The sequence below is a fragment of the Odontomachus brunneus genome, unplaced genomic scaffold (assembly GCF_010583005.1).
Source record: "Odontomachus brunneus isolate Ranch 3 - 2012 unplaced genomic scaffold, Obru_v1 Obru_scaffold_025, whole genome shotgun sequence".
Lineage (NCBI taxonomy): Eukaryota > Metazoa > Arthropoda > Insecta > Hymenoptera > Formicidae > Odontomachus > Odontomachus brunneus.
In genome coordinates, this window is record NW_022639475.1 from 1,072,535 (window position 1) to 1,090,334 (window position 17,800).

At 37.8% G+C, this 17,800-nt stretch overlaps 4 protein-coding genes across 9 annotated transcripts in view; 1 reads left to right on the forward strand and 3 right to left on the reverse strand.

The window, feature by feature from the left end:
* Nucleotides 1-815: 815 nt before the first annotated feature.
* On the reverse strand, nt 816-2,488 carry LOC116842415 (tRNA (adenine(58)-N(1))-methyltransferase non-catalytic subunit TRM6). 2 transcript variants are annotated; one of them, XM_032811617.1, is made up of 2 exons: nt 2,341-2,488; nt 816-2,261 (listed from the first exon to the last, which is right to left on the reverse strand). In XM_032811617.1, exon 2 carries the CDS (start codon nt 2,242-2,244, stop codon nt 976-978), a length of 1,269 nt encoding a protein of 422 aa, XP_032667508.1. In that variant the 5' UTR covers nt 2,245-2,261; nt 2,341-2,488; the 3' UTR covers nt 816-975. The 2 variants fall into 2 exon arrangements, with proteins under 2 accessions (XP_032667508.1, XP_032667506.1); XM_032811615.1 differs by having other exon boundaries at nt 816-2,488.
* A 390-nt stretch (nt 2,489-2,878) lies between these two features.
* On the forward strand, nt 2,879-6,067 carry LOC116842417 (probable nuclear transport factor 2). 3 transcript variants are annotated; one of them, XM_032811621.1, is made up of 5 exons: nt 2,879-3,232; nt 3,317-3,388; nt 3,631-3,729; nt 4,304-4,411; nt 5,318-6,067. In XM_032811621.1, the coding sequence occupies exons 1-5, from the start codon at nt 3,125-3,127 to the stop codon at nt 5,429-5,431; spliced, it is 501 nt and encodes a 166-aa protein (XP_032667512.1). In that variant the 5' UTR covers nt 2,879-3,124; the 3' UTR covers nt 5,432-6,067. The 3 variants fall into 3 exon arrangements, with proteins under 3 accessions (XP_032667512.1, XP_032667511.1, XP_032667510.1); XM_032811620.1 differs by having other exon boundaries at nt 2,881-3,232; nt 4,304-4,424; XM_032811619.1 differs by lacking the exon at nt 4,304-4,411 and having other exon boundaries at nt 2,891-3,232.
* On the reverse strand, nt 6,000-10,992 carry LOC116842416 (4-hydroxyphenylpyruvate dioxygenase). Its single transcript, XM_032811618.1, has 12 exons — nt 10,825-10,992; nt 10,675-10,701; nt 10,536-10,598; nt 10,312-10,416; nt 10,047-10,172; nt 9,688-9,777; nt 9,477-9,577; nt 9,138-9,215; nt 7,466-7,700; nt 7,045-7,167; nt 6,826-6,942; nt 6,000-6,388 (listed from the first exon to the last, which is right to left on the reverse strand). The coding sequence occupies exons 1-12, from the start codon at nt 10,825-10,827 to the stop codon at nt 6,314-6,316; spliced, it is 1,143 nt and encodes a 380-aa protein (XP_032667509.1). The 5' UTR covers nt 10,828-10,992; the 3' UTR covers nt 6,000-6,313.
* Nucleotides 10,993-12,379: 1,387 nt separating this feature from the next.
* The window catches only part of LOC116842414, an 11,082-nt gene continuing 5,661 nt past the window's right edge, over nt 12,380-17,800 (reverse strand). For all 3 annotated transcript variants that reach the window (XM_032811612.1, XM_032811613.1, XM_032811614.1), the window contains exons 10-12: nt 15,933-16,831; nt 15,291-15,538; nt 12,380-15,204 (exon numbers count right to left, since the gene is read on the reverse strand). In XM_032811612.1, the coding sequence (XP_032667503.1) occupies nt 15,030-15,204; nt 15,291-15,538; nt 15,933-16,831 (1,322 nt within the window). In that variant the 3' untranslated portion in view covers nt 12,380-15,029. The remainder of the gene's footprint in view (nt 15,205-15,290; nt 15,539-15,932; nt 16,832-17,800) is intronic.

Genomic DNA, 17,800 nt, shown 5'->3' on the forward strand with positions numbered 1-17,800 from the left:
GCTAAATTCTCGAAGCGCACTTAATCAGTAAAATCAACTATTTCTTGAAAACTATTGCTATTTATGATATAGAACTCTAGAACTATTGTAAAACAAACCGGAACTCTAAAGTAATAGTTAATTTAAATAGGTTGTTTGATTAGGTGCGCTGCGAGAACTTAGCGCACCTTTTTTTAAAAGTCTATTTTTTTGTATTTAATGACCGGAACTATTTAAAATTGTTGCAAAGAGCTCTAGAACTTTTCAAGAGAGTATCAAAACTTTATATAATATATAGTTTTGCAGTGGCGTCGCAATGTTCGGGTCCGTACATGTTTATGCCAGCCAATCGCAGAGTAGCTGCTTGACAATTCTCTTTACTAGAGGTTCTCTACTATCGCTTGATTTTCAATACGAGTTCTAATTGGCTTCTGCTTTTCTGCTAAGGTGTGAATGCGCCCTAAAGCGGGAAGCACACACTCTTGCATAAAGGCATAATGCACAACGCATTGTGCCTTCATCTTCATCGTAGCAATAGAACTGAGGACCTGATTGGTTCATTTTCTTATGCGTGGATATTATAGCTTCATGCAAGAGTGTATGTTTCCCGCTTAAATCTATTTTTCACAATTACATAAAAAAAATTTCAACCTAATCGCCGTTATATGTAGACGTATCCGAACAAGTTCGGATATTTTTTTTTTAGAACTTGTACTTCGATATTTTGGCAGGAAGCGCTATTTGAGAGTCTGCAAGCCAAGTAAAATATAGAGAAGATAAAAAATACGAAATAGATAGGTTGAGGGAGTCTTCTGAATAAACTGATAATACTAACGTAATATATATACATGTGTTTATATAAATAATTACTATTTAATTTCTCTCATTATAATTTCTTTCTATAAGCTGTATATCTTATTTCTTAGTATTTAAATTTTGCAAGTACATGCTAATGGATTCATCATATAAAAATTTATTAAGATATATTTTTTTTTATTATTCAACTAGATATCCTGTTAAGATATATCCACCGGTATCACTTGTCAGTATGTTAGGATGAGTCCTGTCAGGCAACACTTGATATGAACGTAAGAAATTTGTGAACAATCTTAAATTTATCACACCACGCTTTTGCTTGAGTCCCATGTAAGTCTCTTGCAGCGGCTCTCGATGCATATGGAAGATAACAAACGGTCGTGAGGCTCCCAAGAAAGGCAACAGAGCATTTACAATATTTAACGGATGTTCCTTGGCCACAATGGTCAAGCCACGAGCCTTGGAGGCGTTCAATAAATCCACCGCGCGTTGCGTCTCAAAGAACCACTTTGGCTTTTTTATAGGCACCGCGTCCGCAGATTCGTCGAGTTTTCGTTTCAAAGCATTAGCACATTCTTCACTTGCAATTAGTGCAATATCTGCTCCTGCTTTATCTTCTAATTTAAAGTCTACGGTGCCTAAATTTGATACTAGGTTACTGTTAATTTTATCATTAGTTTCTTCAGTTGCTTCTTTTGAGTCCTTTGACTTTGTTACTTTATTGTCAACAGCATTCTTAGATGCAGCAATGCTGTCTAATACACTCGACTCACCCTGGTAGTGCAATCTTAAAAAACTATAAATGTTCACTGTAACATGCCTGTCCTTCAATTCTCCAGGGAAGTTCATAGCCTGAATGATGGCAGTCTGAGGTATGTTGCCTGGATGTAGATTAATCAGATGGCCATTGGTATTAGTACCTATTCTATCCAACATAGCTGCAGCAGGTAGTCCTTGGGATCCACTGTCGTACAGCATGTACAAGCCATCAGACTGCACATCACTGTAGGACAATATTTGCGCTAGCGCATCCATTCGCAGTCCTCCAATTTTATCAGGGTTTAATCTGAAGTGTACCTCGTGCAGGGACACCACAGTGGGTCTACATACTGTCAAGAATCTGAAATACTTGCGTTCCTTCTTCTTGATGTACTTCTCTTGAGAATATTCAGTTTTTGCTGCGAAGGATTTGCTGTTTTCTATGAGACTGCCGATGATCTCTTTGCCAGTCTTGCCAGTTTCCTGCAGCTGTAGAATCTCTTCCTTTGACAGTTTCTGTGACGTACCGTCATCCGTGATAGAGCGATTGTCGTGTCCGCTCAGGTCACCTTTCAAATCGTCCCAGGACTCCGTCTGCTCGGCTAGTTTCAGGGTGAAGGCTCTGCCGCCATTTCGCGACGGTACCATTTCAAAGGTGCTCCAGAACGGCTTGCCGACGATCTCGCGCATTTCCACCTGGTCCTTGCCTAGCATCAGAGTACCATTTTCAGACACCTTATGTAGCTTACTATAGCTCTGCTTTTTGATTATCACGTATGTGCCCACCGTGACTACGTCGTCTGCATTTTCATACGAGTTCCCCGCGACTTCGCTCATCGTGGCATTTGTTTCGTAAAAAACCGCGTTTAAGGTTAGAGGATTCATCCATCCATCTTAACTTGGCCACGGATAAAATCCATCGCCACCTAGTGTTCATAACCAAAGGCGTTTTTTCGTTTCGTGACCACGGTAGCGTTTGGTTGGTTAGTTTGGTTTGATCCACTTAACGCTCGCAACGCCGCGAGTGTCATTCTATCTTTGTTGCTCGAGGCGTTGCGAGCGTTAAGTGGATCAAAACAAACCAACCAACCAAACGCTACCGTGGTCATGAAACGAAAAAACGTTTCAACTTGTGCAGTCATTGAACCAATGACCGCGGAATTCAAATAGTGATCTTTGAGTTCTTCAAGTATTTGGTTAGGGTGATCGTGGACTTTGGAGGTTTGTACTTTTTAACTGGGTACCTATTATGGACTTCTTCGAAATGCGCCTAACGGACGTAGTAAAGTTTGTTACGCACTTTGTTAGATGGCGTATCAAAAATGGCCTAGCTCTGGCCACTGAAATCAGGCTTGTAGTTGTTCTCATGCTTCCTTGGAATATACACACTTTTGCGCAGAAAGTTCAGTTAAAAAGGACAACACTGCACATTTCGGCTGAAGTTGTAGCAGTACATCTATATAACTGTGCGCCGCAGATATAAGGTTATAATACTGCGGGTCGGCGAGACGAGGGTACGAGCGAGCGGATCACGAACGGTGTCGGCGATTCCCCGGCTCCCCGTTGTATCATGGCAATGAACGCGCAATACGAAGCGATTGGTAAGGGCTTCGTCCAGCAATATTACATGCTCTTCGACGATCCCGCACAGAGGCCGAATCTTATAAACATGTATAATGTAAGTGCCGATTGTCGTTTCGCGGTGCCGACTGTTCGGTCCGTTCGCGCTAATTGTATTGCCTAACATAACCTATTTTCGCAGACGGAGACGTCTTTTATGACGTTCGAGGGCCTACAGTTACAAGGCGCCATGAAAATAATGGAAAAATTAACTGTGAGTAAGCTCAAGTTGGTCCTATTTAATTTATCTAAGCATTATCTGTTATATTTCTGTTATTCTGCTGGTTTGAGGTTATTTTCATAGAGGACACTACACACAAGGGTTACACACCCCTGTAACGTTCATTTGCTATCAAACGTTGTGTCATTTTAATTTTTAACAACTAAAAAAGTTGAGATAATAGTGACAAAATTTGTCATTTTGTTATATCGACTTATTTCTCTTGTCTTTTTTAGAGCTTATCTTTTCAAAAGATAAATCGGATGATAACAGCGATTGATTCGCAACCAATGTTTGATGGTGGAGTTCTCATTAATGTATTAGGAAGGCTGCAGGTAAGAAAAATATTGTTACAACTATCAAATAGTTGTTAGCTCATAGCAGTTATCTGATAACTCCTGTATGAGAGATATCGAATGCCATCTTCCCAAGCAGTTCAGCTACAGTCTGTGGTCAAGGTAGCATTAAACAGAAATGACACCATCTATGTAAATTCAAGCCAGGATCTCAGGTTATTGTCAAACCAATTCAGTTCAGTAATTTAATTCTCGTGCATCCTGAATTCTTAGTGTCTCATTCTTGCATATATATACTTTCAAAAAGAGAAAGAATTTTGATGTGTTAAATGCAATGCACCCAATACAAATGCATAAAAAAAATTGATCATTCTCATCAAGTGATCAATTTGCCTATTAATTTCTGCTCACGAGTCCCGTCCGTAATTCTGCCCTATTCTTTATACATCTCTCTTTTTCTCTCAGTCTGTATTATATCTTTAGTACCTATAATTCAATAATCTTCGTGATTCGATACAACTCGCATCTGTGCACACGAATCTACCTCGGAAATAAAAGCAGCGATAAGAGAGAATTCACTTACTGATTGTGTTATCGTTGGTGATTTGGGCAGACCGACGAGGATCAGCCTCATGCGTACATCCAGACGTTTGTCCTGAAGCCGATCGGCACCAGCTTTTACGTGCAGCACGACATCTTCAGACTCGCATTGCACGACACGGTTTAGGCATCAGGTACCGGAAACTCTCCTCTTTGCCCCCACTCTCCCGCACCCCTGTGTTGCTCTGCATTACAGGCAAGCCTCGTTTGTTCGAGTCTCTTTTAACATCCGAGATGTGGGTGCTTTTTTTCCTTTTTTTCGCAATGCACAACATAGCTTGGTTATATTATTGCGTGCTCCTGTTCATAAATTTTTCACTGACTGGATCGGATATACGCCTGTCGCATTTTCCGCTTCCACCTACTGATTTAGCACGCGCATTCCGAGATACTGAATCCACAATTATTCGACAGTTGCATCGAAAACGAGCGACTTAACAATAGCGTAAGATTAAATTGCTGAACAAATTGGGACAGACGATTGCAAGCCACGACAATTTACATATTAATAATGCCTACAGCTACGGCATTTTCATGCTTTAATTTTTATGTTGTTACCTCACGTAATTACGAAATTAACTGTGATCGCAGCATTGACACAATGGCGGTACTTCAGTATTGCGTGCTGTAATATTGCGTCCTGATGTGGATGTTGTGTTTCGCTAACAATATCCTAATCTGTATCGATATAACATGTAAAAATAGGAATACTGACTGCACATTCAGTGTTATAGTACTAATTATACGATATTTTATAAAATACTTCATAAGGCTTCGATGCAATTATTTTTACATGTACAGTTCTGACGCTTATTTTTGAGATGTATAATAGCACAATAAAAACTATTTTTTTTCTTTGAAACTGTTCTCAGAAGAAAAACTCCCTTTTAGAAGCGCAATAATCTTTTGTTTCTTTTTTCTTAGCAAATGAAGGATCTGTTTCTTCTACAAACTCTGCGAGTGTTATCAAGTTCATTGTTCATATTTTTCTGAGATATATATATATTTTTTTTTATATTATATATAGGCAGACGAGGACCCACCACACGCCTTCTCACAGACCTTTGTGCTGAAGCCAATGGGAAACTCATATTTCTGTCAGCACGATATCTTTCGCCTTGGCATTCATGATACCGCGTGAACAATGAGAGATCGAACTGGTTCACCGCGACCGGTAACCAATCACCATGGGCGGGGGTTGCTGTGCGACGGGCACCCTGAAGAGATCGAACTAAGTGAGCGCAACCATCCGTCGTCATCGATCCCTTTCTTCTTCGTCACGATCGCATACCTATCTACCCCATGCCCCCCATTTTTTTTAGATATCACAGGTTTTATATGAAGATTATCTGCTTATATCTTGGCCACTACATAAAAAGGAGACAAAAATTGAGAAATGAAGAAAATCATACACACATACACACAATACAATTTGATTCGCTTTTCCTCCGTGTATATGTATGTATATATATATATGTGTGTGTATATATATGTATATGTATACATACACATATATATGTTATGTAGATAAATGTGTTACTTCTCGGAAATAAATTTGCGTCACTTGGTTAATCTCATACGTGAATTTGTCGTAGCACAATACACATATACATACAGACACACTTAGGTAATTATGTCGGGAGAGTTTGGTTTTTGACGGCAGGTAACGTTTGCATTATTACATACGCTTCAAAATGTATTGTAACATATTTTACATTAATGCTGTGTATTTTTGTAATACGACTGTTGGCCATTAAATACAAGAATACGGAATTAATTGGTCGTGACGAATTTATTATACGTTCAACAAACGCTTAAAGTCGGCTTCACACGATATGGCAAGGTTGGACCAATATTTAGCTAATATAACAATTCATTTATTAAAATAAAAAAAAAATGATACGAAATAACCAATTACATTAACTAACGATAATATACGTTCGCTATCGTATTGTATGATCGTGTGGAACTGGCTTGAAGCTAATCGATCATGTTAATAGTTTTATAAGTGTATCGGGATATTTTATAAATTTCCGCGTTTCGCTTGTTCCAATTCAATTGCTTCGAACAATGCCTGGAAGTTGCCGGCACCGAAGCCCTAAACAAAAAAGGGGGACGTGAAAAAGATGCGCTACATTACAGCTACATAGATTTCTTTGAAGTTTAACACATTTGCTATCACGATTTATTTACGAATTCTCCTCACAACCAATTTCGTATTTGATTTTTCTTTTTGCGTAATTGCGTACAATAGACTTAGTTTGGTAATATGTATATAAAAAAAAACTTTTTGTCATACATATATGATGCTGGTAGCGAACGTGTTAAGCGATCAGTTTTGTAAATTTAATTAATCACGTTTTTTTCGAACACTCTTATGCCCGTATTCATAGTCAGGCCTTATATTTAAGGCTTCCTTAAGTTCATCTTCAGATACTCTGTAGCCAATAAAATGATCCTTAGAGCATCTAAAAATGAACTTAAGGAGATCTTAAATATAAGGTCTGACTATGAATACAGGTATTAATTACTCACGTTATGATTGCGCCTCTGTATGACTTCGAGAAACAGCGTCGGCCGGTCTTGCATGTTCTTCGTGAATATTTGTAGAAGGTAGCCGTTTTCGTCATAGTCTATCAGTATCTTCAGTTTCTGTGACGTGACAACGTGATCGGTATATTAATAACATATATATGCGTTTTGCTCGACTCGATGTAACGGATAATCAAATCGCTATTTAAAATAGAGATATACCTGCAGCATATCCAAGTCCTCCACGATCTTCGTGCCGCTGACCTTCAGGCGATTCCTCAGCATATCGTAGTAACTATCAGGCACGTCGAGAAATTCCATTCCTCGTGCACGTAAATGCGTTATCTACGAAAACGGAATACTTTAGGATACTTGTTATATCGTTATAGTTATATCGTGTGTGCGTGAAAATTAATATAACTTTAAACTTAAAACGCAAATGGTGTTCTAGAGCTGCCAGATATATCTTTAATCTCGGGATTTTTGGACTACTTGGAATCTATTCAACAATCCCTGAGTAGTTAATAATTACAAATAACGATTGCAAAGTTGGCCTTCGAAATGTCTCTTAGATCGCGCTCGAGCTATGTTCAATTAAATATGTGCGTCACATGCGCAAAAATCGTCACGTTGTAATACCCACCGCTGTAATGATGTCGCTGGTATTGAGGGCGATGTGTTGCACACCGGCACCGCCGTAGTACTCGACGTACTCTTGGATCTGTGAGCGCTTTTTGCCCGCCGCGGGCTCGTTGATCGGCATCTTCACCGTCTCCTCCCAATTCGTCATGACGATGGACCGTAGTGCCGAGTACTGCGTATGGAGCTGTGTGTCGTCCACCGACCAAAATCGATGGAATTGCAAACATTCCTCGTACCTGTAGGGGAGAAAAAATTAGTATAATATATAGGGTGTCTCTTACGGAGGAGTGTCTCTATTAGTATAATATATAGGATAACTCTCTTACGGAGAAGCCGCGGTGTACAAATAGATTAGGTCAAACTGAACAAAAAATTCCTCTACTATTTTGCAAACTGCGTAAAATTTTGAGTTATTAACCCAAGAAGATTTCGTAAATGATCACGCGCCGTACGGTAGATGAGCTGTTATGGCAACGTTTGCCACTGTATGCTTGTATATCAGGTCAAACTGAATTGAAAAAGTCCTCTACCATTTTCCAAGTGATCACGTACATATTTAGTTATTAATTAAAGAAATTTGGTATACAATTGTGCGTGATAATGCACTAATCTTTTTTAATTAATAACTAAATATATACGTAGTCATTTGAAAAATGGTAAATGAATTTTTTGTTCAGTTTCATCTAATATACAAGTATATAGCGGCAGACGTCGCCATCACAGCACATCTACCGTATAGCGCATGATCGTTCACGAATCTTCTTTGATTAATAACTTCGAATTTTACGTGGTTTTTCGCAAAAAATGGTAGAAGAATTTTTTGTTCAGTTTGATTTAATTTACCCGTATACCGCGGGTCCTCTGTGAGTTACCGGACAACCTGTATATTCTAGAAAATATTTTAATGTATATAATAATATTAATACTATAAATAATATTAATAATATAAATACTATTATATATAATAATATTAATATATAAATACTATTAAACTAAGAGCTCGAACAAATGAATTACTACTTTGTGACATCATAAAAGTAGTCCGTTCGTACAGATCTATAGCGCTTCTCCGTGGCGCTACAAAGTGACTAGTCTGTCCAAGAGTCCTAATAGTACTATTAATGCCATATACATATATATTATAATTGGTATTATATATATATATATATATATGTGTGTGTGTGTGTGTGTGTGTGTGTGTGTGTGTGTGTGTGTGTGTGTGTGTGTGTATGTATGAAAATATTAAATATGAAAATACTAAATTATAATATATCATAATTATACATAATATATACATATGACATATCAATATATAGTTTACTATTATAAATTACTTTGTTTATGAAATAAACTACTATTTTAATGTGTTATATATTGTTATACATATCTTCGAATAATTCGAATAATGAAACGCGTAATATAAATTAAGTGGCTTTAATGTATTATACATTACATACTAACAAGTGTTACTAACGAATGATACACACACAAACGAGTATAATGACCGTTTCAATATATTGTACGTTCTATCGTGAATACTGTGCACATATCGAAACATTTTATCAATAATTCATAACAAAAGTATCATCGCCATCTAGAGTCACCACAGAGAACTACGATTATTTATTGCTTCTTCTTAGCATAAGTGTTGACGAACAGATCAATTTGCATACCATTTAGCGACAGGTTCCATCTGCTTGTCGGGCTGATTACCCACTACATGATCCACGAAATTCAGATTCGTCTGTGGTCTGCAATCATTTAAAAAGAGTTGATTAGAACGACATATATCGTAGGAATATCGAGTTGTACAGAAGATTCGCGCCATCTTTGAGATTTTATTTTCGGCACGCGGAAGATCCGGAAAGATAGGAATCTTCCAATTGCGCGAAAGATCATAAAAGTTTAATGAATGAAACGTCGCATTTTCGCTGAAAGAAATCGGCAAAAATTCTCCGAGTAACTTGATACCACTGCGAACTATATGAAACCACGTTTTCGTGTATACGTACAATTGTTTGAGAAGACAGTCTACCGGTGCTTTCGCGAAGCCAGGGAGGAAGAAGCCCTTGTACTTTGTCCGATCGATGAGTGTGTGAAGCGTATCACCGTACTGTAAAAAGAGGAAAACAATATTAGGTTCATTCAACGATGTCCAATATCATTCTATGGGTTATTATTAGAAAATATAAAGAGGCTTTCGACAAGTTTTTCCACACATACGGTTTTCACAGTAGCCATTCTTATGATGCCGTACTCGTCACTCTCTTCCCATATATCGCGCACTATCTTGGCACCTTTTTGCTTGGCAACCTGCGATTTAATATATTAGCTCTGATGAATTCTATTATGATTATTTTACTATTGAACATTAAATGAGAAAATCAATTTTTATTTCGTAGAAATTTATTTCCATTGTGTACGTTTTCCTCGATTTCGCGAGTGATTCTAAAGAATTTTCCATAACATTTGTTCTCATTACAACTTTAAAAAGTTTTAATTTATTTTATATTTCTGATAGTTCTCTCTCGAGGAAATATCAGAAATATTCCTCTGGAAGATGTCTTACAGTTTCGTTTTACCTTTACAATGGTGTCGATGTCTTCGACACTAAACGCCACATCTCGCACTCCGTCTCCGTGTTTAGTAAGATGTTTCGACATCTCTTCATCGTCGGGCTCGTAGGGTGACTCGAATACAAATATAATCTGCAAGAGTAATCGCAATCCATTAAAAAGTTCCACATGTTAGAAAAGAAGCAAAACTTTGTGTACTTTAACGTTAGAATTTTTTAATGACTCTCCTGAGTAAGCAGCTTCTTTTTAGCTCGTCGTCAAAGTTACTCACTTTGTCCTGCTTGACAGCATGCGCAGCTGTTCGTCTGGAACCAGTTTCCAAACCACGATATCCCAAAGGTTCGAAGCCCATCCGGCATCGATAGAAACTGGCGACCTGCAATAGACACAACTAGGTTTCAGCAAATCGAGTCTATTTAATTGAGCACATGCAGTTTACACGAGAGAGAATAAATATTCGTTGTGGATATAGATATTATATATTCGGATTTATACCTGCTTTGCGTTTCCGACCCAAAACTTCACGTGGTCGAAGCTGAGGAACTTCCCACCAACGGGCTGAAAATCACGGCTTCATATACATCACAGTATCTGACTCGTAACTCAATTCCAGATGATGAAACATGATGCTTACCTTTGGTCCTTTGTCGGTGTAGGTGGTCTGAAACAGAGAACACAAGAGATTACGTTCGATTCAGGAGTACTTTCTGTGAAACTTAGCAAATTTTTATATTCGTATGACGGGAACTAGCTCCCGTACAAACGAATCAATTCTCGCTCTTACCATCTCGAGACGACTCTAGGAAAGATACGAAAGGAAGAAACGTGTAGAATCCCGCGACGACGATCCCGTGAGCGAGTGAGTATATCTTATCACGAACTTTCCATCGTGTCGGGCTTTAAATACCGCGGATGACCGGTGGGCTCGCCTCTCTTTCGGAGCCATTGGTCCACGCTCTAGAGGCGTGCGTTCTCTACCATCGAGGTCCCCGTGAATTACCATAATCCAGTCGAGCGCAAAGCAGGTTTTTTTAACTGTTTAATGTGTTTTAATTAACACAGCGCACGACACGTTCGAGCAATATTTATATGAGGCTGGTGGGCTCGCCTTCCCGATGTTTGCCGGTGTAAGTAGACTATTTATCTGAAATAAGAAATTAAAGATTAGTTGAGTCTTAGTAATTATTTATGTAAGAAAAAGAAAGTACACGAATATCTCGCGTCGCATTTTTCTAGCTCAGTTTAACACATTGAATCATTGTATGACTTACTTCTAATCTATATTATCTATTTAATAAGGATATTTATAATAATGCGCAGTGGTTGAATATATGACGATGAAACGATTCAGATATAAAATTCTGGTTTCCGATCCTGACACCTCTGACTCTTCGCTGTGATTTGTTTCGTGGAATTTGAAGAAACAGCTCAGACTTCATAATCCATATATTTACTGCCCTCGTCGCATATAGAAGTAATTTTTTTCCGCAAACATGTCTCTCCTTGCAAAACATATTTACGCCGCGTTAGAATGCAGTTTTTCCTCGTACACACACCTTGTAATGCATTTATGCATTTGTAATATTAGGTAGGAGCAAAGATTTTCTCTACTATTTACGTTAAACGCTTTATGACGTGGCACGAATATGATAATGAACCAGCTAGACCGGGAGGCTCGCCTAGATCTCCTGGATCGTACCTCGTCGTGTAACTACGAATTTTCCACTATTGAGTCCTAAAGTCACTTCTCAGCCACCCCATTTGCGATACTAAAAAAACATAAATCTAAAGTCATTTTGCTCGTACATTTTCTGTTTGTGTAAGTATTCATACATTTTATAATTACATATTTCAATATGTAACTATTCGTTCAACATAAAAAGATTCGTGCATGCTATTGTCTAAATCACATACACAGAATATTACAAATTTGATTTCTCTTATCAAATTAAAAACAAATAGAATTAAGTCTCTCTAGTAAAAACTATCGAGATCGAAAAGATTTATATTTGTCGTTGTTTTAAATAATGAAATATTGAAAATTTTATTTCATCAAATTAGAAAAAGAAATGAAATTAGATATCTCTCTAGTAAAAATGAAAATAAAAAAATGTTATTGTTTTAAATCATGGAACATTAAAAATTTTAATTCTTTTATCAAGTTAAAAAGGAATAAAATTGCTTGTTTCTAATAAAAATTGAAACCTTATGTATAGTAGCAATACGATTAAACAATTTGGAATCTGAGGATAAAGTATCCAGGATCAAGTAGTAGTCATAGTGTGGATAAGAATCACAGGATGCGCCGGATAATGTGGTATACAGTAATTCACTTAGAGTACTCGAAAAGCAACGAATCGCTTTATTACACTTCGTCTCTCGAACGAAAATCCAGAAAGATCTATGGAACGCAAAATGCAAAAAAGATCATCCTAGCGGAATGCGCGGTGACGTCTCGCGATTCGGCTTCGCTCGCCAGAAAGCCCCCCCTCCCCCATCCGTGCAATATATGTGTATTTACATAAGCGGTTGCAGTTCGCATATCGTCGTTGCTGTGATAAAAATGGGGAAAAAGAAAAAAAATGACAAAACTCGTCTCGCGCGAGTGACTTTTGCGCGAGCTCGTCGACATTTTCATTTAAAGATTTATCGCGACGGCGGAGAACGGATTTAAGTAGCGCCGAGTACAAACCGCGACTCAACGATTAGCTAAATTTTTACATAGAAATTGACAACAGACAGACAGTATGATCATCGTGTCCTACGATATTATTATCGATGGTTCGTTTCTTTTCTGCTTCTACAAAAGCAATTCGGACGACTAGAAATACTGGACGTAGCGCGTTCGCGGATATTGGAATACTGATTCTCACGCGAATATATCGGGCTATGAAGCGATAATTCTACCCGCAAGCATAGAACGAGAGAATTCTTCTCGTACGAAAGTGAGTCGAGATGATTCGGTATCAATTTGACGCAACGACAACGTAATGTCGTATTATCCGAGTTGATGGAAAAGATTTTCAAGATTAATTTTTTCACGGAAACAAAACTTCCCAGACAGCGCAAATTTGTAAAAGACTTTTGAAAGACGTCTAAACAAATGGTATATCTTTTGGACATTTCAAGGTATCTTTCAGAAATTTTTGCTGTCTCGGTTCGTATAAGAAAAAAACCTTACTACTATTTCGTCTTATTTTTACAGCGAAAATCGCGCACAGTTCGCTTGTCTTTCGAGGATTTTTCGAATTCTATACATTCGATTCTCTCGTTCAATTGCTAGCATTGCTTTAATAAAACCGCAACAGCCTAAAAGCGCTTGTTCGATTCAAACACAAACAATAAATTATAAGTTGATTCGTTATATGCACACACACGTATGTACAAAGAATAATCTACTATTTACAAGATGTCCGAGAATTGCAGCGGACAATGGATAACTAAATATGATTCGCAACTCTCGCATGATTCGATATCACTTTCGTTCTTTTTTCTTTTTTCCCGACGAGAATGCCACTGTTTCCTGCAATTCTTCGATCTTTCGACACTCAAAACGTTCCGTGTCTTCATAGTTCTCTGAAATGACAATGTTCAATATTCTGTTAACCGAATTTCTCAGATAGGATCTGTTTAATGAAATCAAATCACGAATAACGCTTCCAAAACGCTTCGTTCTCGATTCATAATATTATGAGAATTGTCGGCGCCTCGACATTTCCAATGGCGAGTGAAACGTCGAAGATTTTGTGGCGTTAGAATTTCAGGAAGAGTAAGGCTATGCATGTGCCCGCTTTCTGTTTCAATTCTGGGACATCTTGCGCGATATAAAGTAGTGTAAGTTGTAATATCTACGTGATTAAGACGGCGGAAATATATATGTATATATATGAGGAAACGCATTGACTTGAGATGTCGAAGATCAGCTATATCATAGAAAATTTCTCGATCCATAGCATCATAAAAACACGTCATTAAGTTATACATCCCAGAAAGCACGAGTATATACTTGCCGCGCTTACATAAAATTTTTCATAGAGTATACCGTGCCGTCCGGGACTTCGGCGACATATAAAAGCTCTTGTTCGCGACCGTAACCAATTTCCTGCGAATTATCCTGTGTTTACAAAAATACATATGTAGAAAAACGCTTCTGTCAGCCGTATCCTTTTTACTGTCATAAAATCATCTCGACGCGGTCGAACGAATTTTCCCGTTCACAATGTATTCACAATGTATATGCGGCAATTTGCGTTAATTAATGCATTTAACCTGCACTTAAATCTGCAAGCGTGGAAAAATATGTACAAAATGGCGCCCTAGCCGGGAACATAACGTAACGTGCGTTATAACGAATAAAGGAATAATTAACCCTCGTGTGATTATATTGAATTTTCTCTCGTCAGCTGCTTCGAAAAAATGGATTATTTACGCTCGTTTCTACTAAAAAAACAATTCGATTAAACTTTAGAGAGAGAGAGAGAGAGAGAGGGAGAAAGAGAGTCTAAGTTTAAACTCTATTCAAACTCCTAATTTAAATTTAGACTAAAGTTTAATCGATATTTATGAAAAAATAGACATTAGTGATAAAAAAAGAACACCATTACTGGATATTATAAGATCTTAATTCCCGTCTTATATTCTATATATCGTATAATTACAACGCGCATCATATTGTTATGATAGTCACACTTTAAAATAATTATATTTTCAAATTAAATTCTCGAAAAATTGTATGCTCAAATTTCCGGTCGTAAATTACATTGAGAAATATACAGACATATTATTATTATTATAGCTTATTCAAAGCAGCGAAATACACATTGTCGGCGAAAATTTTCATATTTACATTCTTTGCAAATTAAGCAAACTTAGCGTTAAGCGTGCAAATAGCATATCTCACTTTTGCGATCACACGAGGGTTAAAAATAACACGAATTCTCGGCTGCGCACGCTACCATTCACTGCGACACAAGTGATATGCAATTCCATTTACAGCAGCACAATTCCATGATCTCTCTCCAGTCTACGTTTTGCCTTGAGGGCTACGATTCCCATTAGGTCCGCTGGAGTTGGCAGTGACCCGAAGCTGCTCGGCGACACTGTTTGCTGGTAGTACACCTCCATCCTCCCGCACTGGTTGCCGTAAATCACTGAGTCCTCTTTCCTGTTTCGTGGAAATTATATAAATTCTGACGATCTAACATGAAAGTGTGGTTAGAAAAAAGCTAGTATTTTTATTCTGTTTGTTACCTGATTATTAACTCCGTTAAGTATTGTGAACCATTCGTTTGGCGACGGGAACGCAGGAATCTGTCGTGGAGACTGGAAACGATATCTAGATCGGTGATTCCCCATAAACCTGCTCTCTGAATAGTGTCCCACTGAGGGTCCACGTTCAGAATGCTGTACTGTTCTTTGTTGTCTGTAGATGGGAGCGGTTCCAAACATTGTTGCAGCCGTGTTTCGAGCTTCCCTAGGGTGCTCACGCAGGTTTGCCACTATATCAAACGAATCGCCATTAAATCACGAAGATGTATATATGGAAATATATATTATATCTTGTCGAATATTAATAGATTTCAACGTGCTCTAGTATAGAATAGTATGTATCCAATGTATAGTATATATTATATAATATTATCCAATGTATAGTATATATTATATAATATTATATGTATCCAATGTATAGTATATATTATATAGTATGTATCCAAGCCTATTTTTATTAAGTATGTCGAGTTATATTCTTTGCACAAATGCATCTAATAAATACGTAAATTTTCCAAGTCTTACTTAATATCAAATATTATTTAAATATTATCATGTATTATTTAGTATTATCAGATATTATTTAAGTATTATTTTGAGATTCAGTGGAAATCGCAAACTTACGAGAGCGTGTATTAGTTCGGGATTGTTCGCAGTACCGTTCTCCATCAGCAGCACCAGTACCATGTTCTGCAGGCCACAAACGAACAGTTCGGTCTGAATTAAAGTCGTGGACTGTGCGCACGAATTTCTTTCGTCCACGTGGCCCGTTAAATGTTCGTGGTTCGTTTCGTCGTCGTTGTTGCTCTCCTCCTTGTTGCTCCAACTTGTTATCCTCTCGGACTCTTGCTCCGTCATTTGCTGCGGCTGCTGTCCCATCAGATATGGCTGTTCTATCAGTTGTTGTTGCTCCGTCAGATGATGTTGTTCCAGTAGATGCTGCTGCCCAGTTAACTGCTGTATTAGGTGATGTTGATGGCCTGTCAACTGCTGCTGTTTCACTACATGCTGTTGTTCCAGTAGGTGTTGCTCTTGTTTTATTTGACGTTGCTGCTCCAACGGAAGCTGCTGCTCCATCGGATGCTGTTGCTCCGTTTGTTGCTGCTCCTCCTTTTGGGATTGCTGCTGTTCCGTAAGGTGCTGCTGCTCTGTTAGGTTGCACATCGTGGCAGGTGTAATTGCGGCAGGCACAATTGCGGCAAAGGTTGCACATGCCGGGTCTGGACGGCTCTCGCTCGGTGTATTGTTGTCCCGAGGGCCCCAACAACGTTGCTCGTGAGCGAGCACACTGAGCTTCGATATCAACGGGGTAAGTTGCAGACCGTCCAATCCATCCTTCCGCAGATACGTCAAGTTGCACGATTTCGAACCACTGCACGTTCCCCAATGATCTTCCTCGTTCGTCAGATTTATTGGTTTCAGCGGCAACCTCATCGATCTTCTGTTGCTGTTGTGGGATTGCTGCTGTTGCTGCTGTTGATTTCTGTTGAGGCCGTAGGCGCATCCATCCTCGGGCGTGCATACTGAACATTCAACGGAGTGAGTAAAAAAATATTATCCCACGATATTTACTTAATCCTGCGTTATTCTTTCAAGCAGTAATAAACTGGGAAATGCAAATGATGTTTTAACCGGTAAGTTCAATTACTGTACACCGATGGTATCTAAATTTAATTTTAACAAAATTATATCACTACCGATTTTTACTTTAAAGAACTTAAACATACATTATTGTCTTTCACATAAATAAAATATATAAAATAAACAAATAAAATATTTGTTCTTGTTTGATTATTTATCCTTTCAGAAAATATATTCGTATAAACTTACTGTCCCATTGTTCCGATACCGTCGTTGAGTACCAAACACATTTCACAAGGCGCATAATAAATTCCGCTTCGTTTTTCCGATTTTTGATAATCCAGACGGAACATTTTAAAATAAATACGAATTGCACGATATACTAAAAACAAATATTCGTACAAGGTAATATGCGTTGTGTATAACCCGGCTAGGCTAAAGCCTAGATAAAATATGTAAACTCGATTGATATCAAACGACATACATATGTATTCTGAATTACGATACGTTTATTTGAATGTGAGATGTGTTTAGAAAGAGGTGACGAAGGTATTCTAACTTTGTATATATTATACCGAATGTTCATGAAGAGAGTCAACATGTAAACAAACTTTCTTCAGTTCGTATGTGTACTTGACTTCTTATTGAAATATAAAAGATCGGTAGAGACAGAAAGGCTAATTCGTACTCACGAAAATACTAATCAAATATCTAATTAATTAATTTGAACAATTAATTTCTTCGAACATGAAAGCAATTTTCTCTTTTTTTGTTTTAGCAATATAACTAACTCACTTGTAATTTTATATGAATTTATCATAATAAAGATTTTAAAAACAACATTAACTCTCTCTCTCTCTCTCTCTCTCTCTCTCTCTCTCTCTCTCTCTCTCTCTCTCTCTCTCTCTCTC